Raw genomic sequence first — 13,143 nt, forward strand, 5'->3', positions numbered from 1 at the left:
ATGAATTTTAAAAATATGAAATCAAACAAAGAAAGGATCCAGGCTAACAATTTAACAGTTTTTCAGCAGTGGAAATTAAATTAACCACTCCACCTATAAATACAAAGCCAGGATTTGTTTTAAAAAACGAGAGATAAATATTTTTAGTAAAAACACGTTTTTATCCAAACCCTCCCGTTGTTCGCTGCTGTGATTTGAATATTATCATCTTATTCAAATTTCCATGCTGGCTGCATATGCACGTAACGCTCCACCCATATAGAATTTATCTCCAGAAAATTTTGTATTGTTGTATTACCTCTGTGGGGTTCAAAGACACCATCAATATTGGTGGAGTGACACCAGCGAACAATTTCACTCCTCTGCACCTGAGCCTTGAATATAAATCGGAGGTGGAGTTTTTTCAAGAGGCCACTTCTTCCGCAGCATCTGTCCATTGTGCGTCCCTTTGGAAACCGTAAGTTTATTCTCTAGCTCATTCCTAGCAATAAGTAATATTGAAAATTGAAACTGAATCAGAAATAGTGTCTAGAAAATATTTAATTTTTATCTCGTCGGAGCAAATAAAAATGAGCAATATTCGAACAAACAATAATTTGTCGGAGCAAATAAAAATGAGCAATATTCGAATAAACAATAATTTAGCTATTTGAATTCTTTTATGCTTCAAATTTTGGTTAACCTTACTTAGAACAAAATGTACTTTTTAAATCCAGTTATAGATAAAAAAAAAATTTGCATACTATCTAAATAAGTATTAAGAAAAAAAATTAATTAACTGCATATTTTTGTAATCTTCATAATTAGTTTTTTCCCTACAAAAAAATATTATTAAATATTTACCATGATACTAAAATTTAAATACAACTTCGCAATGGAAGGGCTAAAAGAAAATCATTGGAGTACTTGTTGGTGAATTATTTTACCGGAAACCAGATAGCGAAGACATGCAAACATTTATACAGCCAGTCAGCATAATCATGCGCTGTTGAAAGAAGGAAATGATTCAACCTCAATTAAGTAACGAGTATAGCTCTAATCAACAACGACGCACACAGAAGATCATATAAATAACTCTTCTGAACGTTTCTCTTATTTTCCTTTTGTAAAAATGAATTTTTTCCTGTTTTAGAGATATTTTTCAATATGGCATCTTTACTCTTGATGGTCTCAATTTTGGCGTTTGGCTGCCAAAAAGCCGTTGAAGCAACAACTCTGGTTGTCAGTGGGTAAGAAAATAAAGTTTAAATATAATTAGCCAAGATAAAACAAATTGTTTACAAAACTTAAACTTTGAATAGAGGTTTCAGGTTGGAGTAAAATTATCAGTTTGAAAATATTTTTTATACACAAGTAGATTTATTAAATACACCAAAGTGCACTGTGAGAAGTATAATGTATACGTATACTGCAGTTTCATCCTTTAAAACATTTATAAAATCAACATCAGGAAGGAAATGATGTCAAATATTATTTTAATTAATTCCAAATCAAGTCCAGAACATTTTGATTCGACGTCCGATCAAAGGGATCGGAATTTTCAAGGAATGTTGTAAATTCAGTCTTAAGGGTGATTTTGTTTCTTAAAGTTTTCCTATACAAACTTGGAGCTTCTTCTTGGAATTTTCCGTAAAGTGAATTCTATTCTGAAACGAGACCTGCATTAACACTCGAAGTTCACTTTCTAATTAAAAATTTAAATCTAGGGAAGTTTCGGAAAAGACGCACGACCCCCCATGGGTTTGGAGGTGCACCTTTGGCAATTGCGTCCGATTGAGCGCCAACTCGTCCGTGCCCACAATCGGCACCACCTACCACACTCAGGACGAGTGCTCCTTAATGTGCGGCCGCCCCCTCGGGCCACTGTGGCCGCGGCCCAACGGCCAAGTCCGTCTCGGCCATTTGCTACTTGTTATCGACGTGACCACGATCACTTTCCTGCCCACCCCTTATTCCAAATCCACGGCCCTGCTGTCCCAAATGGAGGGGGTGTTCAGGGAGGAGGTCAGTCTGCTGGCGTGCAACGAACTCAGTTGCTTGGTTTGCGATCGACCGGCCAACTACCGATCCCTCCTGCTCAAAGTGCAAATCAACCTCGACTACCCCAACATTGACCACCTCGAGTGGAACACGGACGAGTCTTACTCCCTTAACGTAAGAAACAAAATAATGGGTATCATTTGGCACTCACCATTTGTGCAGATCAACAGCGATGCAGCAGACAGGGGTTCGGTGACGGCGCAGATCAGCGCGGCCACCGTTTTTGGTGCTCGACACGGACTGGAGACTTTGGCACAACTCATGACTAAGGGTGAACATGGCAGTGGGTATCTCTATCTCCTTAGTGATGCTGAGGTAGGTTCTGAAAAGAGAAAAATATTTAGAATATTTGACTAGAAAAAAGAAATGAGGACAAAAAATAAATATAAATAAAATTGTTCAAACATAAATTTTTGTGCCAATTTTTAAAAGTTTAGAGATCCAGTAAGAGTGATTTGATATAAAAGGAATATGGAATCCCATATTTTCGGGAATGTAAAATTCAAAATAAGTTTTCCTTAATTGTGAATAAAACATAAAAATTTCATTTAATTTTAAAACTTATTTTAAACCCTATAAAAAAAATTCATACTCAATACTTCCTAATTCAAATTACAAATTCTGAAAACTAAAAAGAATAATCGTATTTATTTTTAATGTTAAGATTTATAATTCCAAATTCTCATTTCAGGTCCTGGCTGACAAGCCCAAGTTTACCCATCGAGGCATCACACTGGACACGTCCCGCCACTTCATCCCCTTGCCGGCGATTAAAAGAACCCTCGACATAATGTCAACATGCAAACTGAATGTTCTCCATCTGCATCTGACCGACTCGCACAGCTTCCCATTTGTGTCTGAGGCGGTGCCGGAAATGTCCGAGTGGGGCGCCTACTCGGACCAGGAGACCTACACCATCGAGCAGCTGGTGGAGCTTTCGAACTACGCCCTGGTGAGAGGCATCAGGATCATCCCGGAACTTGACGCCCCAGCCCACGCCGGACAGGGTTGGCAGTGGGGCCGCAGCAAGGGCAAAGGCGAACTGGCCGTCTGCGTAAATCAGCAGCCGTGGAGGGAGCTGTGCATCCAGCCACCCTGCGGTCAACTCCACCCAGGCAACGACAACGTCTATGCAATTTTGGGACAACTTTACAAGTAAAGCATTAATTTTCTTTCTAATTAACAACATTTTAATTTAAAAAAGTAATAACATTTATTTATTTTATATTAATTGAGCTTGAAAAGCAAAATTCGGAAAAAATCTATCACTTGAGGATTTTAATTTAAATAGTTAAAATTAATTCAGACACCAGAAATGAGGATCATTACAATAAATTCTAGTTCTTAATTAATTAAAATAAAAAAATTAATGATTAAATGATTTTTAGGGAGTTTAAGGACACCTTTGCCCCACACGCGAACTCAGTTTTCCACATGGGCGGTGACGAAGTTTTTCTTGAGTGCTGGAAAGCCACCTACACAGTCAGCGACTGGTTGGCGACGCAAAGGACGCACGGCCAGCTGACGGACGAGGACTTCATGTGGGCTTGGAAGTACTTCCAGTCAAAGGCCCTGCAAGAGTTGGACAAGGCGTACAACCACAGCAGCCCCGACGTCATCCTCTGGTCCAGCCACCTGACGGACACAAACACCATCATGAGCACCCTTGACCCTCACCGCTACGTCATTCAGACCTGGGTGCCTGAAAATGAGACCCTGCCACAGGACTTGATCAACTTAGGCTACAGGGTCATCGTGAGCACCAAGGACGCTTGGTACTTGGATCACGGATTCTGGGGCCAGACCAAGTACGCCAACTGGAAGAGGGTGTACAACGCGAAACTGCCGCAGGGGGCCTTGGGCGGAGAAGTGGCCCTTTGGTCTGAACTGATTGATGAACTGACCATGGACTCCATTCTGTGGCCGAGGGCGGCCGCCCTGGCTGAGAGACTTTGGTCGAATCCGTCGAGCATTTCCGGAGCTGAGAACAGACTGCTGCGGTGGAGAAGGCGAATCGTCGGCACCAGAGGAATCAAGGCCGCCACTGTCACCCCAGGCTGGTGTGAAATGCACGAGGGGCAGTGCGACTGAGCAGCATTGAGCTAAATAACCAATGTATTCTGCAGCAATTTATACATTTGATAAAAAATTCAGCACAATAATAATGTTTACATGTTGAAAAAGATAGAATTTCAATAACCATTAGATTTTTAAGCAAGAGAATAAATATCTGAATTAAATATGTAATTGACTTCCAATAAAATATTTCACAAGACTATTAAAAAATATGGTATAATTTTCTGCTTGTTTTTTTGCACTATATTAATTGATAACCAACGATTTTACCTGTACAATAGGGAGCAGCCGAATCATGAACCGATCTGCTTCTGGATGAGCTCTTTAACTTGGCCCACTGTCAGCTTTCCACCAGTAACAACCAGCACTTTTTGCCTTGATCTGGAACCCTGTTGAAACATGAAAGGATGTAAATCATAACCTTCTTGCCAATTATGTATGTATTTACGTCATACCCTGTCCAAGGTGACATCACTTTTCCGCAGTCCGAGGATAGAAGCGACGTACTTGACTATTTCAATGTTCGCCTCGCCATCAACTGGAGGCGCAGCAATTTGAATTCCGATGCCCTCCGAGCTTATATCTAGAACAGAGAAATTTAATCAATAAATTGTAACTTTATTTTTAATTTCACTAAAAATATTGCGAATATGTAATTCCATTGTATTAATTCAACAAACCTGTAATTGAGTTCATTTTGGCCCCAGGTTTGGCGTGAACTTTGAGGCAAATATTTCCCGGTTTGTCCACGGAAATAGATTCCTCTTCGTTTTTGATATCCTGCTTTGTGGGCTCGACCTTTCTGGAGTCCTTCTTTGGCATCTTGGACGCAGCGGAGTTGTGGACTTGCTTTCTTTGTCTCCGCACGGCTTTCGTGAGCGTGGACAACAGCATTAAACGGGTTGGAAAACGATGAAAAATGAAGAGAAACTAAAATTAAGAGCGAAAAACGAGCACATCAAGTGCATGGAAGAGAATTTGTTTCTATTTTTAAACATCTGTGATGGAAATTTCGAAATCAAACCAGAAGCGTCTGTGATTGGAGAATCGCTAGAGGGCCTCTTTTGATTGGCCGGCGCTGCTTCCGTGAGTTACGCAAAGTCGACACCAGATCTCGCTCAAACCTGTTCGTTCAGCGGCCATTAAATTCAACTCGCGACAGCGCCTTTAGTGTTCACCGCCTGAACTTTTTCAAGAAAAGAAAGCCAAAAGCTAAAGCAAAGCAACGATGGGCGATTGACCACGCGACCGAAATCAAAACGTCAAAATTTTCAAATTTCCTGATTGAAAACTCGCTTACCGGCTGATAGAAACCTGTAATCCTCATTCAGCAACATTGAAAGGTAACTTAAATGCAAATTCACCATTAAATGGTATGAAATTCGGTTTAAATTTAGTATTTTAATTGTACGCATATGTGTGTGTAGAGCTGTTACAACGCGGAAGGACCGAGGAAAACTCCATGTGAAACTCAATCATGTCGATTCTGAGATTGGAAGGCACGCCGCGGCGGGCCAGCCTCTCCAGTTTGGCCACGCCGAAGGTCCGGTTCGCCCTTCCGACAGAAGTGGAGAGCATCGTGACCAACTTCATCAATGGCACCAACGTTGAGGCGTACCAAGAACTGCTCATGGCACTCAAATCGGGCGACCATCCTGACGAGAACCTCGGCAAGCTCCTGCACAGTTGCTACAGTTGCATCAACCTGCTCGACCAGAGGGTTCATGCCCTCGTCTCGGCCCTGATCGGTCTCAACTGGAACACTTCCTCGGAAGCATTGGCCCTGATGTACCAACGCTTCATACTCGAATTAGTCGCCACCCATAGTTATTACACTAAGACTGTTCTAGAAAATTTGCTGAAAAAATTCTACTCGTCTGGAGATCCTTGGCCGGGCACGAGACCGAGCAAAGAAGAAGAGCAGTCCTTCAAAAGAGTTCACATTGCCATCGAGCAGGTATTGAAAATCGTCCCCATGTCCAGCAGCGTCCTTGTCCACGCCTGCACCGTTTGCTTCCCTTTCATGAAAAGAGGTGCCAAGATGAACCAGAGCTACATTTACAACCTTTTCAAAATCTGCGAGTACCACCCTGAAATCCGACCGCAGATCCTGTCGCTGATTATCAACAAAACCATCGCCCTGGATGTCCAGTTGCCGAGGCAGGCCCTTGAAGATATGGACGAGGATGAGATGGAGACGGAGGAAAATATGGATGACACAAACACCGTCTTCACCATGGATGACGTTTCCCAGTCGGCATCCAAGGTCACCCAGAGCATTAGCGTGGACATGCAGAAGCAGCTGGCGCAAACCCTGGACCTTCTGATGGAGCAAATTTTCAGCTACATCCAGGAATTTATTACGCGGGGCGAGGATGGGCAGCAGTGGAAGATTTTCAAAGAGCTGTTGGCCATTTTTGAGCAGCAGATGCTCCTCGTTCATGGCAGCCACCACGTGCAGTTCTTCATGTTTTACCTTTGCACCCTCCAGTTGCCCTTGGCAGAGCTCTTCGTGGCCGCCCTGTGGACCAAGGTCACGCAGCTGGGCGAAATTGTCACTGTCCGGCAGTCGGCAGCCCATTATCTGGCTAGTTTGGTGGCTCGAGGGCGTTTTTTGACTGTCAACGCCACTCGCTGCATCATTGCCCAGATGTGCGAGTGGTGCCACGCATACCTGGCCATGCATGACGTGCCATCCTGCGACGTCAAAGCCCACGGCGTTTTCTACTCAGTCTGCCAGAGCCTTTTCTACATCATTGCCTTCAGACACGCCGAACTTCTGCGGACGGAAAAGGGCGTGGCCTGGATGCAGAGCCTCGGACTGGCCAAGTTGGTCACCTCGAGGCTCAACCCGCTCAAGCCCTGTTTGTCTGCGGTGGCCCAAAACTTTGCTGCCGTCATGAGGACTTATCAGATCGCCTATTGCTACACAGTCCTGGAGAGAAACGCCCGAATGCACTTGCCCACTGTGGACCAGTCCGGCCAGCAAATCTGCTCAAATCTCAACAGCTTTTTCCCGTTCGACCCGTACCTTCTACCCAGGTCAGCGCCTTTTGTTGTCGGACACTACCAGGAGTACAGGGCGCTGGAGCAGGACGATGACTCGGAAAGTGAAGAGGACGAGGAGGAAGAAGAAATGGCAGTCACGCCCAAAAAGGACAGCCTGTTTATAGGCTCAGGAAGTTTCGGCGAACTTGTGTCACCGAAGTCCAAATCTTCCTTGGAAAGATTCAGCTACAGCTCCACTCCCGGCTTCAAACACATATGAAGAAGGAATGAGGGTGTCCCTGGACTAAAAATGTGATCTAATGTTAATCCACATCCAATATTTTTCAAGCGACTGAACGAAGGCGTTGGTTGTAATGGGAGAGCAACAAAACTCCAGTTACTCAAATTAAAAAATTCAAAAATAAGAAAACTAAATAAAAATGTTTCTTTTATTAAACCTTAAAAAAAAGTATATATAACTTAAACTGTGTTGAAAAGTTTAGCGACTTGAAATGAAATACAATTATATTAATGTTAATTAATATGAACTAGCAAATTATTTTTTGATCAGAAATTTATGAAACTATTTAATTTGCATAATTGTAGAAATTTAAACTTCGGCATAAAAGATCAATTCAGTTAATATTTGTGATCTTACAGATGAGTCGGCACGTTCGAAGTCTCTATCAGACTCCTCGCTACAGAGAAGAGTGGGAAGAGTTGTCTGTTTTTAAAGACTGGCTGACCAAGGGTCCTGAAGTGATCATGAATCAAAGGTCTGCTCCGACCACCAAGGCGTACTGCATGCTCTGCGAGGATGTCATTGAGCCTCTCTATGATGCCCTGATGGACCACTCGGAACTTGGAAAGCACAAGGCAATAGTCAGGGCAAGATCAAATGCTGTGGAAAATGGTGCCCGGGACAAATCACTTGCCCTCACCGTAGACGACTACTTCAGACTGAGGAGCGAATTCTCACTCATCTCCTCACAGGTTAAACAATATTTTGAAACATTTTTTTTTCAAGTTAGAATATTAAAAAAAAATCCCACTATATTTTGAAGCAAATAAATCAAAATTATGTTAAAAACATTCCAATTAATTTTCATATAAAGAACATGGTTGGTAATTTTTGTTTATAATTTCAGGTAATTGATTCGTTGACTGGACAACCTGCTGAAGGCTTGGACATCAGACTGTACAAGCAAAGCAACGATCCTCTCGAAGAGTGGGAACTTTTGTCGCAAGGCGACACAGACGTGGACGGCTACTTAGACAGTCTGATTTTCCACACAACCCAGTTGCCTGCTGGTGTGTACAAGATGGAGTACATGCTGCAGGAGTACTATTTCAACGGACGAAGACTGAAAACCACCTATCCGATGGTCCAGCCGACCTTCGAGGTTCTGGACAACATGGTTCACTACCATTTCAAATTGTTGATTGCCCCGCATTTCCACCAGGTTTACATTGAAACCGAAAAGGTCAAGCCGAATGGGGTGATGGCCGATGAAAATCTTCACTCAGTGAGGGTGCTAATGAACAATTGAATGAATACTAATTTTAAATGTGTGTAAAAATTTTACTTCATTAATGCTCTTAAATTTTAAAATTAAAATTATAAGACAATGTAATTTAACTAGAAAATTATTATCATGATTGGAATCTGAGTTTTCTTAACAAGAATTGACAAGAATTAAGAAATAAATCTAATTTTCTTCAAAAGAATTGTAAAATTGTAGGTTTTTGCATTTTTATATATTGAAAATAAAAAGATTAAAGAATTTGATAATTGTAATTAAAAAAGATAATAAAACAGGAAATAACTTATTAGATTCAACAATCCCAAATTAATTTTATTTGATTAAACATTTATACTATCCACGCTGATTACACTTCTAAACTTTCCAAAACTCAAATAAGGGTCCTAGAACGAAATTTTCCTGTCTTGAAGGCGCCACTTCAAATTCCTTTGTCAAAGACATCAATAATTACTACAATAATTAATTATAAATTAATCAGTCAGAAGCAAAAAATCCACCAAACTATCTAGAGTGAATGGGTCGTAGACGTGCACTATTATTTGAAGAGGCTTTGTTGCGTGGAAGGCGATCACAGATAATATAAAGAGAGACTCCTTTGATCCCAACCCAGGTGAAAATCAGTTGCACCATTTCTGGTACTAAAATCAAATGATATTAGATTGATACTAATCTTTTCGTACTTAGTAATACCCATAATAGTACTAAATGATACTAAATTCATAGTGTACCAAATTAAATTTTTAATTTTTAGTTTAAAATAAGCATATATTTATTAAAAAAAAAAAAAAAACAAGAGGATATTATTTTTCACAGCTCTCAAGTTCCTGTAATTATTTATTTACAAATTTTGGGCACACCAATTTTCCAAACTTGATCCCTTCAGGCCCTCTTTCCATTAGCACATACAACGTTTCCGATGCTGTTGAGCATATTAGTAGCAAATTCCGCTCCAGCTTGTTTCGCCTCCTGAAACGGGCACCTTTGCACGCAGCTCTGCAGCGGCGTTTAATAATGAAGTTTCCGAGCAAGATATTCATTTTGCATAAAGGCAGCTTTTTGTGTTTACTCGTCAAGGGGAGCTTTTGCGAATCGCAAATAATGTTTGCTTAACAGGGCAATTTCCCGCTTTTGTATAAAGCTCCATATAATATTAGCTGCAAAAACTAATTTTCTTACAATGGGGATTTCAGCTGAAATAAAACTCATCCTGGTACTCAAAAAATCATCTTTTTACTTTATTGTTGGAATGTAAAATGTTCACTCTCATCTCAACCATTTTATTAAGAAAACTGTAAAACTATGTACAAGAAGGAGTGATAGGTTGTTCAAAAGTCCGTTTGAGTGATTCTTGTTTCCGTGCTGCATGGCTGCTGGGTGCTCACCTGAAACAAAGACAGAAAATTTTTAATTTTGGCTTCAAGCTGATATTAATATAATATTTTTTTAATTATGTGCTCCTAGAAATTATTAAAATGTATTTTATTTGGGAAATTTGTTTCATAATATAAATATAATGAGTTATAAGTTATAAAATTAAAAAAATGTAAACCATCAAAACCAATAAATTTTATTTTACGCTTATTTTTTTTTAACATAATTATTTTTCAATAATTTGTTATTTCACAACAATGAAAAAATAATCAGTATTTTTTCTTCTTTCAAATTTTATTATATTCAATGTCAAAAATTACTATTAAACTATTCCATTTTGATCACTAAAAAGAAAGCTGCAATCTCTCAGCATTTGTTTTTATTAAATTTTAATCTTGATTTAGTGAGCGCCTGGGAGAATCGCGCAGTCTACACGCTCAACACCTCTGTCGTGCATGTTGCATAAGTGCATTTTCACACTTGATGAGAGTGTGATGGTATCATGCGCTCAAAAAACTGCTCGGTCGGCTTGGCAGAATGAATACCGCGCAGATAGGCATTTGAATAAATTTGAATGCAATTATTATTCATACAGATTTTTACAGTCGCGCGTTCTCCTGCTGCAAGCGCTCTTTAGCACTTCTGCTCATATGTGTGCGAGTCGACGTGCAGGGGTGTGTTTTTATATAATTTTCCCACAGCTCCATTATTATTTAATCCGTTTCAAATCCCTCTCTGCGGGATGCTCAAAAGTACTGGGATTTTTAAACGCGCGACGTTTTCTGTGTAATTGAATGTTTCCCCTAACCCTTTTTCCGTTTTGCATGATCCCCAGCCCGTGTCACAGCGTATGAACTAATTATTTTCTTCAATGCTTGGGATGGTACGGGTGTTATTTAAGATCAGCGTTACTTACTCCTCTTGAAATTTTATTTAATTAAATGAAACGTTGAATATCAATCACTAAATAAAAACTCCGTTTAAGCACTGTAAGCTTTAAGATTTCAATTTGTAAGCAAAATATCATTAATTGTTATTTTAAATATATTTTTCGTATGTGAAAACCCGGTTTATAGGGGTTTTAATTTTCTGATTATCTTTTTTCGAATTTTAAAAATTTATAGTAGGATTAAATTTGGAAAAATGCAGAAAATAACGAATAAAAAGTCCATAAAAAGTCTCAAGATATTCCGGAAATTTAAAATAAATTGCACTGTGAAAATAAGAAAAGTTGTTGTTATAATATAATATTATTTTCTCACATATTTGATGAAAAACAAAAATAGCAAAGATCCATTTTTACAATGATCTTCACATGGACGAAAATTATACTAAAATCTACACAAATTTTCAATAATATTTAACATTTTAAAATTAGGCAGTCCATGAATTTAATTATTGAATCGCTTATCAATTGCGAGTAAAGCTGTTAATTTTGGTGGAAAAATGATCTGTCCTTGAATCCAAGATAATGCTGAGCATTTTCTGTCTGCTATATTAGGAGTGGTCAGCTTTTGATGTATTTCTCACAATTCTCACATTTGCAGTATAGTTACTTTCGTTTCACGCTTTCGCGCCGCGAAGAGCTTTTCTCCGCAGTCATTCATCTTAAAACCTTTGCCGTGACAATCAATCTTAAAAAAGCTGTCAAACATAATGCAGCTCAGCTTCACTTGGGAGAGACAAAAACCCAGCAGCAGATGAAGATAGTGTCAGCGGGCAAAAGTGCAAAAAATATTACGAGAGCCGCGTGTGCCACTCTCACCATCAGCAGCGGTTACTTGTCATCCGTGTGATTCACCGAGATTCGAGCTTGCTGAGAGCTACTCTCGATTCTTGCCGAACAAAATCGCATTTAATTCCTCCTTTTTCCCCCAACAGAGACACTCACAATGGAATCAGGGTAGCCGTCATTTTCCCTATATTAAAAAAAAAAAAATATGATGATTGAAGAAATTCATAAAGACGAGTTATTAGTTGAAAAAAAAATCAATCGGAAATGTGAATTTTTTATTCCTTTGAAAAATAGAAAATAATGCCCTCAGCCAAGTTGCATTGATATAATCTTACTTGGAAAATCATTTATAAAGCTCTAGAAAGATCAAATAAAATCTTCTTTTGTGACTTTGATTAATTTACACTTTGTATAGGAGAAACCTATTTACAAAATTAAACAATGTTTATTTAGGGGAAATAAAAGTGCGGACAAGTATTTAGCTTTCAGGGATAATTCTCGTCGGAACTTTCAGGAAGTTTGGACTTTGGGGAAATAAGGGGCTCCCGGAAAAGAGAGGACGGTGGCGCGAAAAAAAATGTGTCGGTGGTATAATCCTTTGTGGAGCCGAGCAGAAGCAAACTTGGTGCACACAATGGGGGATCCGAGAGAGAGAGAGAGAGAGAGAGAGGAGATGAGGGAGGCTCACAAGATAAAATCACTGGAGCGGCCAGAGTGTAATTGATTCCAGCGCTACAAAAAAGGACCCGGGGATATACACGGCGGCGAGTGAGGCTACTAATGCCCTGGTCACCGTCGGTCCGCTGCAAAATCTCCGCCAGGGCTAAATCAGATTGGCGTAAAATTGCATCTCGACGAATATGCCGCGCCGCCTCTGCCGGCTCGCAATGAAAATGGATGGTAATAGAAATACATTGTGGAGCAGCGGAGAGAGCAGTGCAAAGCGCTCGCACCCTCTCGGCCACGCCGACCTGGCATAATCACATTACACTTACACGCCCCTGATGAACCCTATTTGGCCAATTTTTTCACTGATCAGGATTTACGGCCGTGAATTTTTTCCCTCGCTGGGCAGGGCGTGTGTAGTCGAGCGAGTGAGCGGATCGGCAAAATTGATAATTCCGGCGATATTCTGGATGGAAAACATGAAATTCTTATTTCATCACAGGCTCATGCGGCGGATTGGGGTGCAATCTCGTTTGTTTGTATTAGGCAGTATTCGGATGGATAAGCAAACAATCCCATGTTTTGATGGAACTGATTTTTGCATGAATGAAAACTAGATCAAAGTTTTCATTAATTTTTAGTTTGATGAAAAATAAACAAAATTCATGTAATAATTATTGGAAATAGTCTAATTGATAGAAATTGTAAAATTTGGCATTTTAA

General features: G+C 39.9%; 4 protein-coding genes across 8 annotated transcripts in view; 2 read left to right on the forward strand and 2 right to left on the reverse strand.

Annotated features, from left to right (window-relative positions):
- Nucleotides 1-304: 304 nt before the first annotated feature.
- Nucleotides 305-4,335, forward strand: LOC132203012 (chitooligosaccharidolytic beta-N-acetylglucosaminidase-like). Of its 2 annotated transcripts, none has more exons than XM_059630428.1 (6): nucleotides 305-457; nucleotides 1,133-1,229; nucleotides 1,707-2,154; nucleotides 2,203-2,355; nucleotides 2,732-3,195; nucleotides 3,429-4,335. In XM_059630428.1, the coding sequence occupies exons 2-6, from the start codon at nucleotides 1,147-1,149 to the stop codon at nucleotides 4,129-4,131; spliced, it is 1,851 nt and encodes a 616-aa protein (XP_059486411.1). In that variant the 5' UTR covers nucleotides 305-457; nucleotides 1,133-1,146; the 3' UTR covers nucleotides 4,132-4,335. The 2 variants fall into 2 exon arrangements, with proteins under 2 accessions (XP_059486411.1, XP_059486410.1); XM_059630427.1 differs by lacking the exon at nucleotides 305-457 and adding an exon at nucleotides 973-1,020.
- Nucleotides 1,326-5,118, reverse strand: LOC132203013 (UPF0235 protein C15orf40 homolog). Of its 2 annotated transcripts, none has more exons than XM_059630430.1 (5): nucleotides 4,797-5,118; nucleotides 4,572-4,699; nucleotides 4,387-4,505; nucleotides 2,192-2,362; nucleotides 1,326-1,641 (listed from the first exon to the last, which is right to left on the reverse strand). In XM_059630430.1, exons 1-3 carry the CDS (start codon nucleotides 5,008-5,010, stop codon nucleotides 4,410-4,412), a joined length of 438 nt encoding a protein of 145 aa, XP_059486413.1. In that variant the 5' UTR covers nucleotides 5,011-5,118; the 3' UTR covers nucleotides 1,326-1,641; nucleotides 2,192-2,362; nucleotides 4,387-4,409. The 2 variants fall into 2 exon arrangements, with proteins under 2 accessions (XP_059486413.1, XP_059486412.1); XM_059630429.1 differs by having other exon boundaries at nucleotides 1,327-1,646.
- A 183-nt stretch (nucleotides 5,119-5,301) lies between these two features.
- Nucleotides 5,302-7,555, forward strand: LOC132203014 (RNA polymerase I-specific transcription initiation factor RRN3). Its single transcript, XM_059630432.1, has 2 exons — nucleotides 5,302-5,459; nucleotides 5,544-7,555. The coding sequence occupies exon 2, from the start codon at nucleotides 5,594-5,596 to the stop codon at nucleotides 7,382-7,384; it is 1,791 nt and encodes a 596-aa protein (XP_059486415.1). The 5' UTR covers nucleotides 5,302-5,459; nucleotides 5,544-5,593; the 3' UTR covers nucleotides 7,385-7,555.
- Nucleotides 7,556-9,894: 2,339 nt separating this feature from the next.
- LOC132203252 (zwei Ig domain protein zig-8-like) overlaps nucleotides 9,895-13,143 on the reverse strand; it is a 189,659-nt gene continuing 186,410 nt past the window's right edge. For all 3 annotated transcript variants that reach the window (XM_059630891.1, XM_059630890.1, XM_059630892.1), the window contains one exon: nucleotides 9,895-10,030. In XM_059630891.1, the coding sequence (XP_059486874.1) occupies nucleotides 9,912-10,030 (119 nt within the window). In that variant the 3' untranslated portion in view covers nucleotides 9,895-9,911. The remainder of the gene's footprint in view (nucleotides 10,031-13,143) is intronic.

This window comes from Neocloeon triangulifer, unplaced genomic scaffold (genome assembly GCF_031216515.1).
Source record: "Neocloeon triangulifer isolate White Clay Creek 2 clone unplaced genomic scaffold, ASM3121651v1 ptg000017l, whole genome shotgun sequence".
Lineage (NCBI taxonomy): Eukaryota > Metazoa > Arthropoda > Insecta > Ephemeroptera > Baetidae > Neocloeon > Neocloeon triangulifer.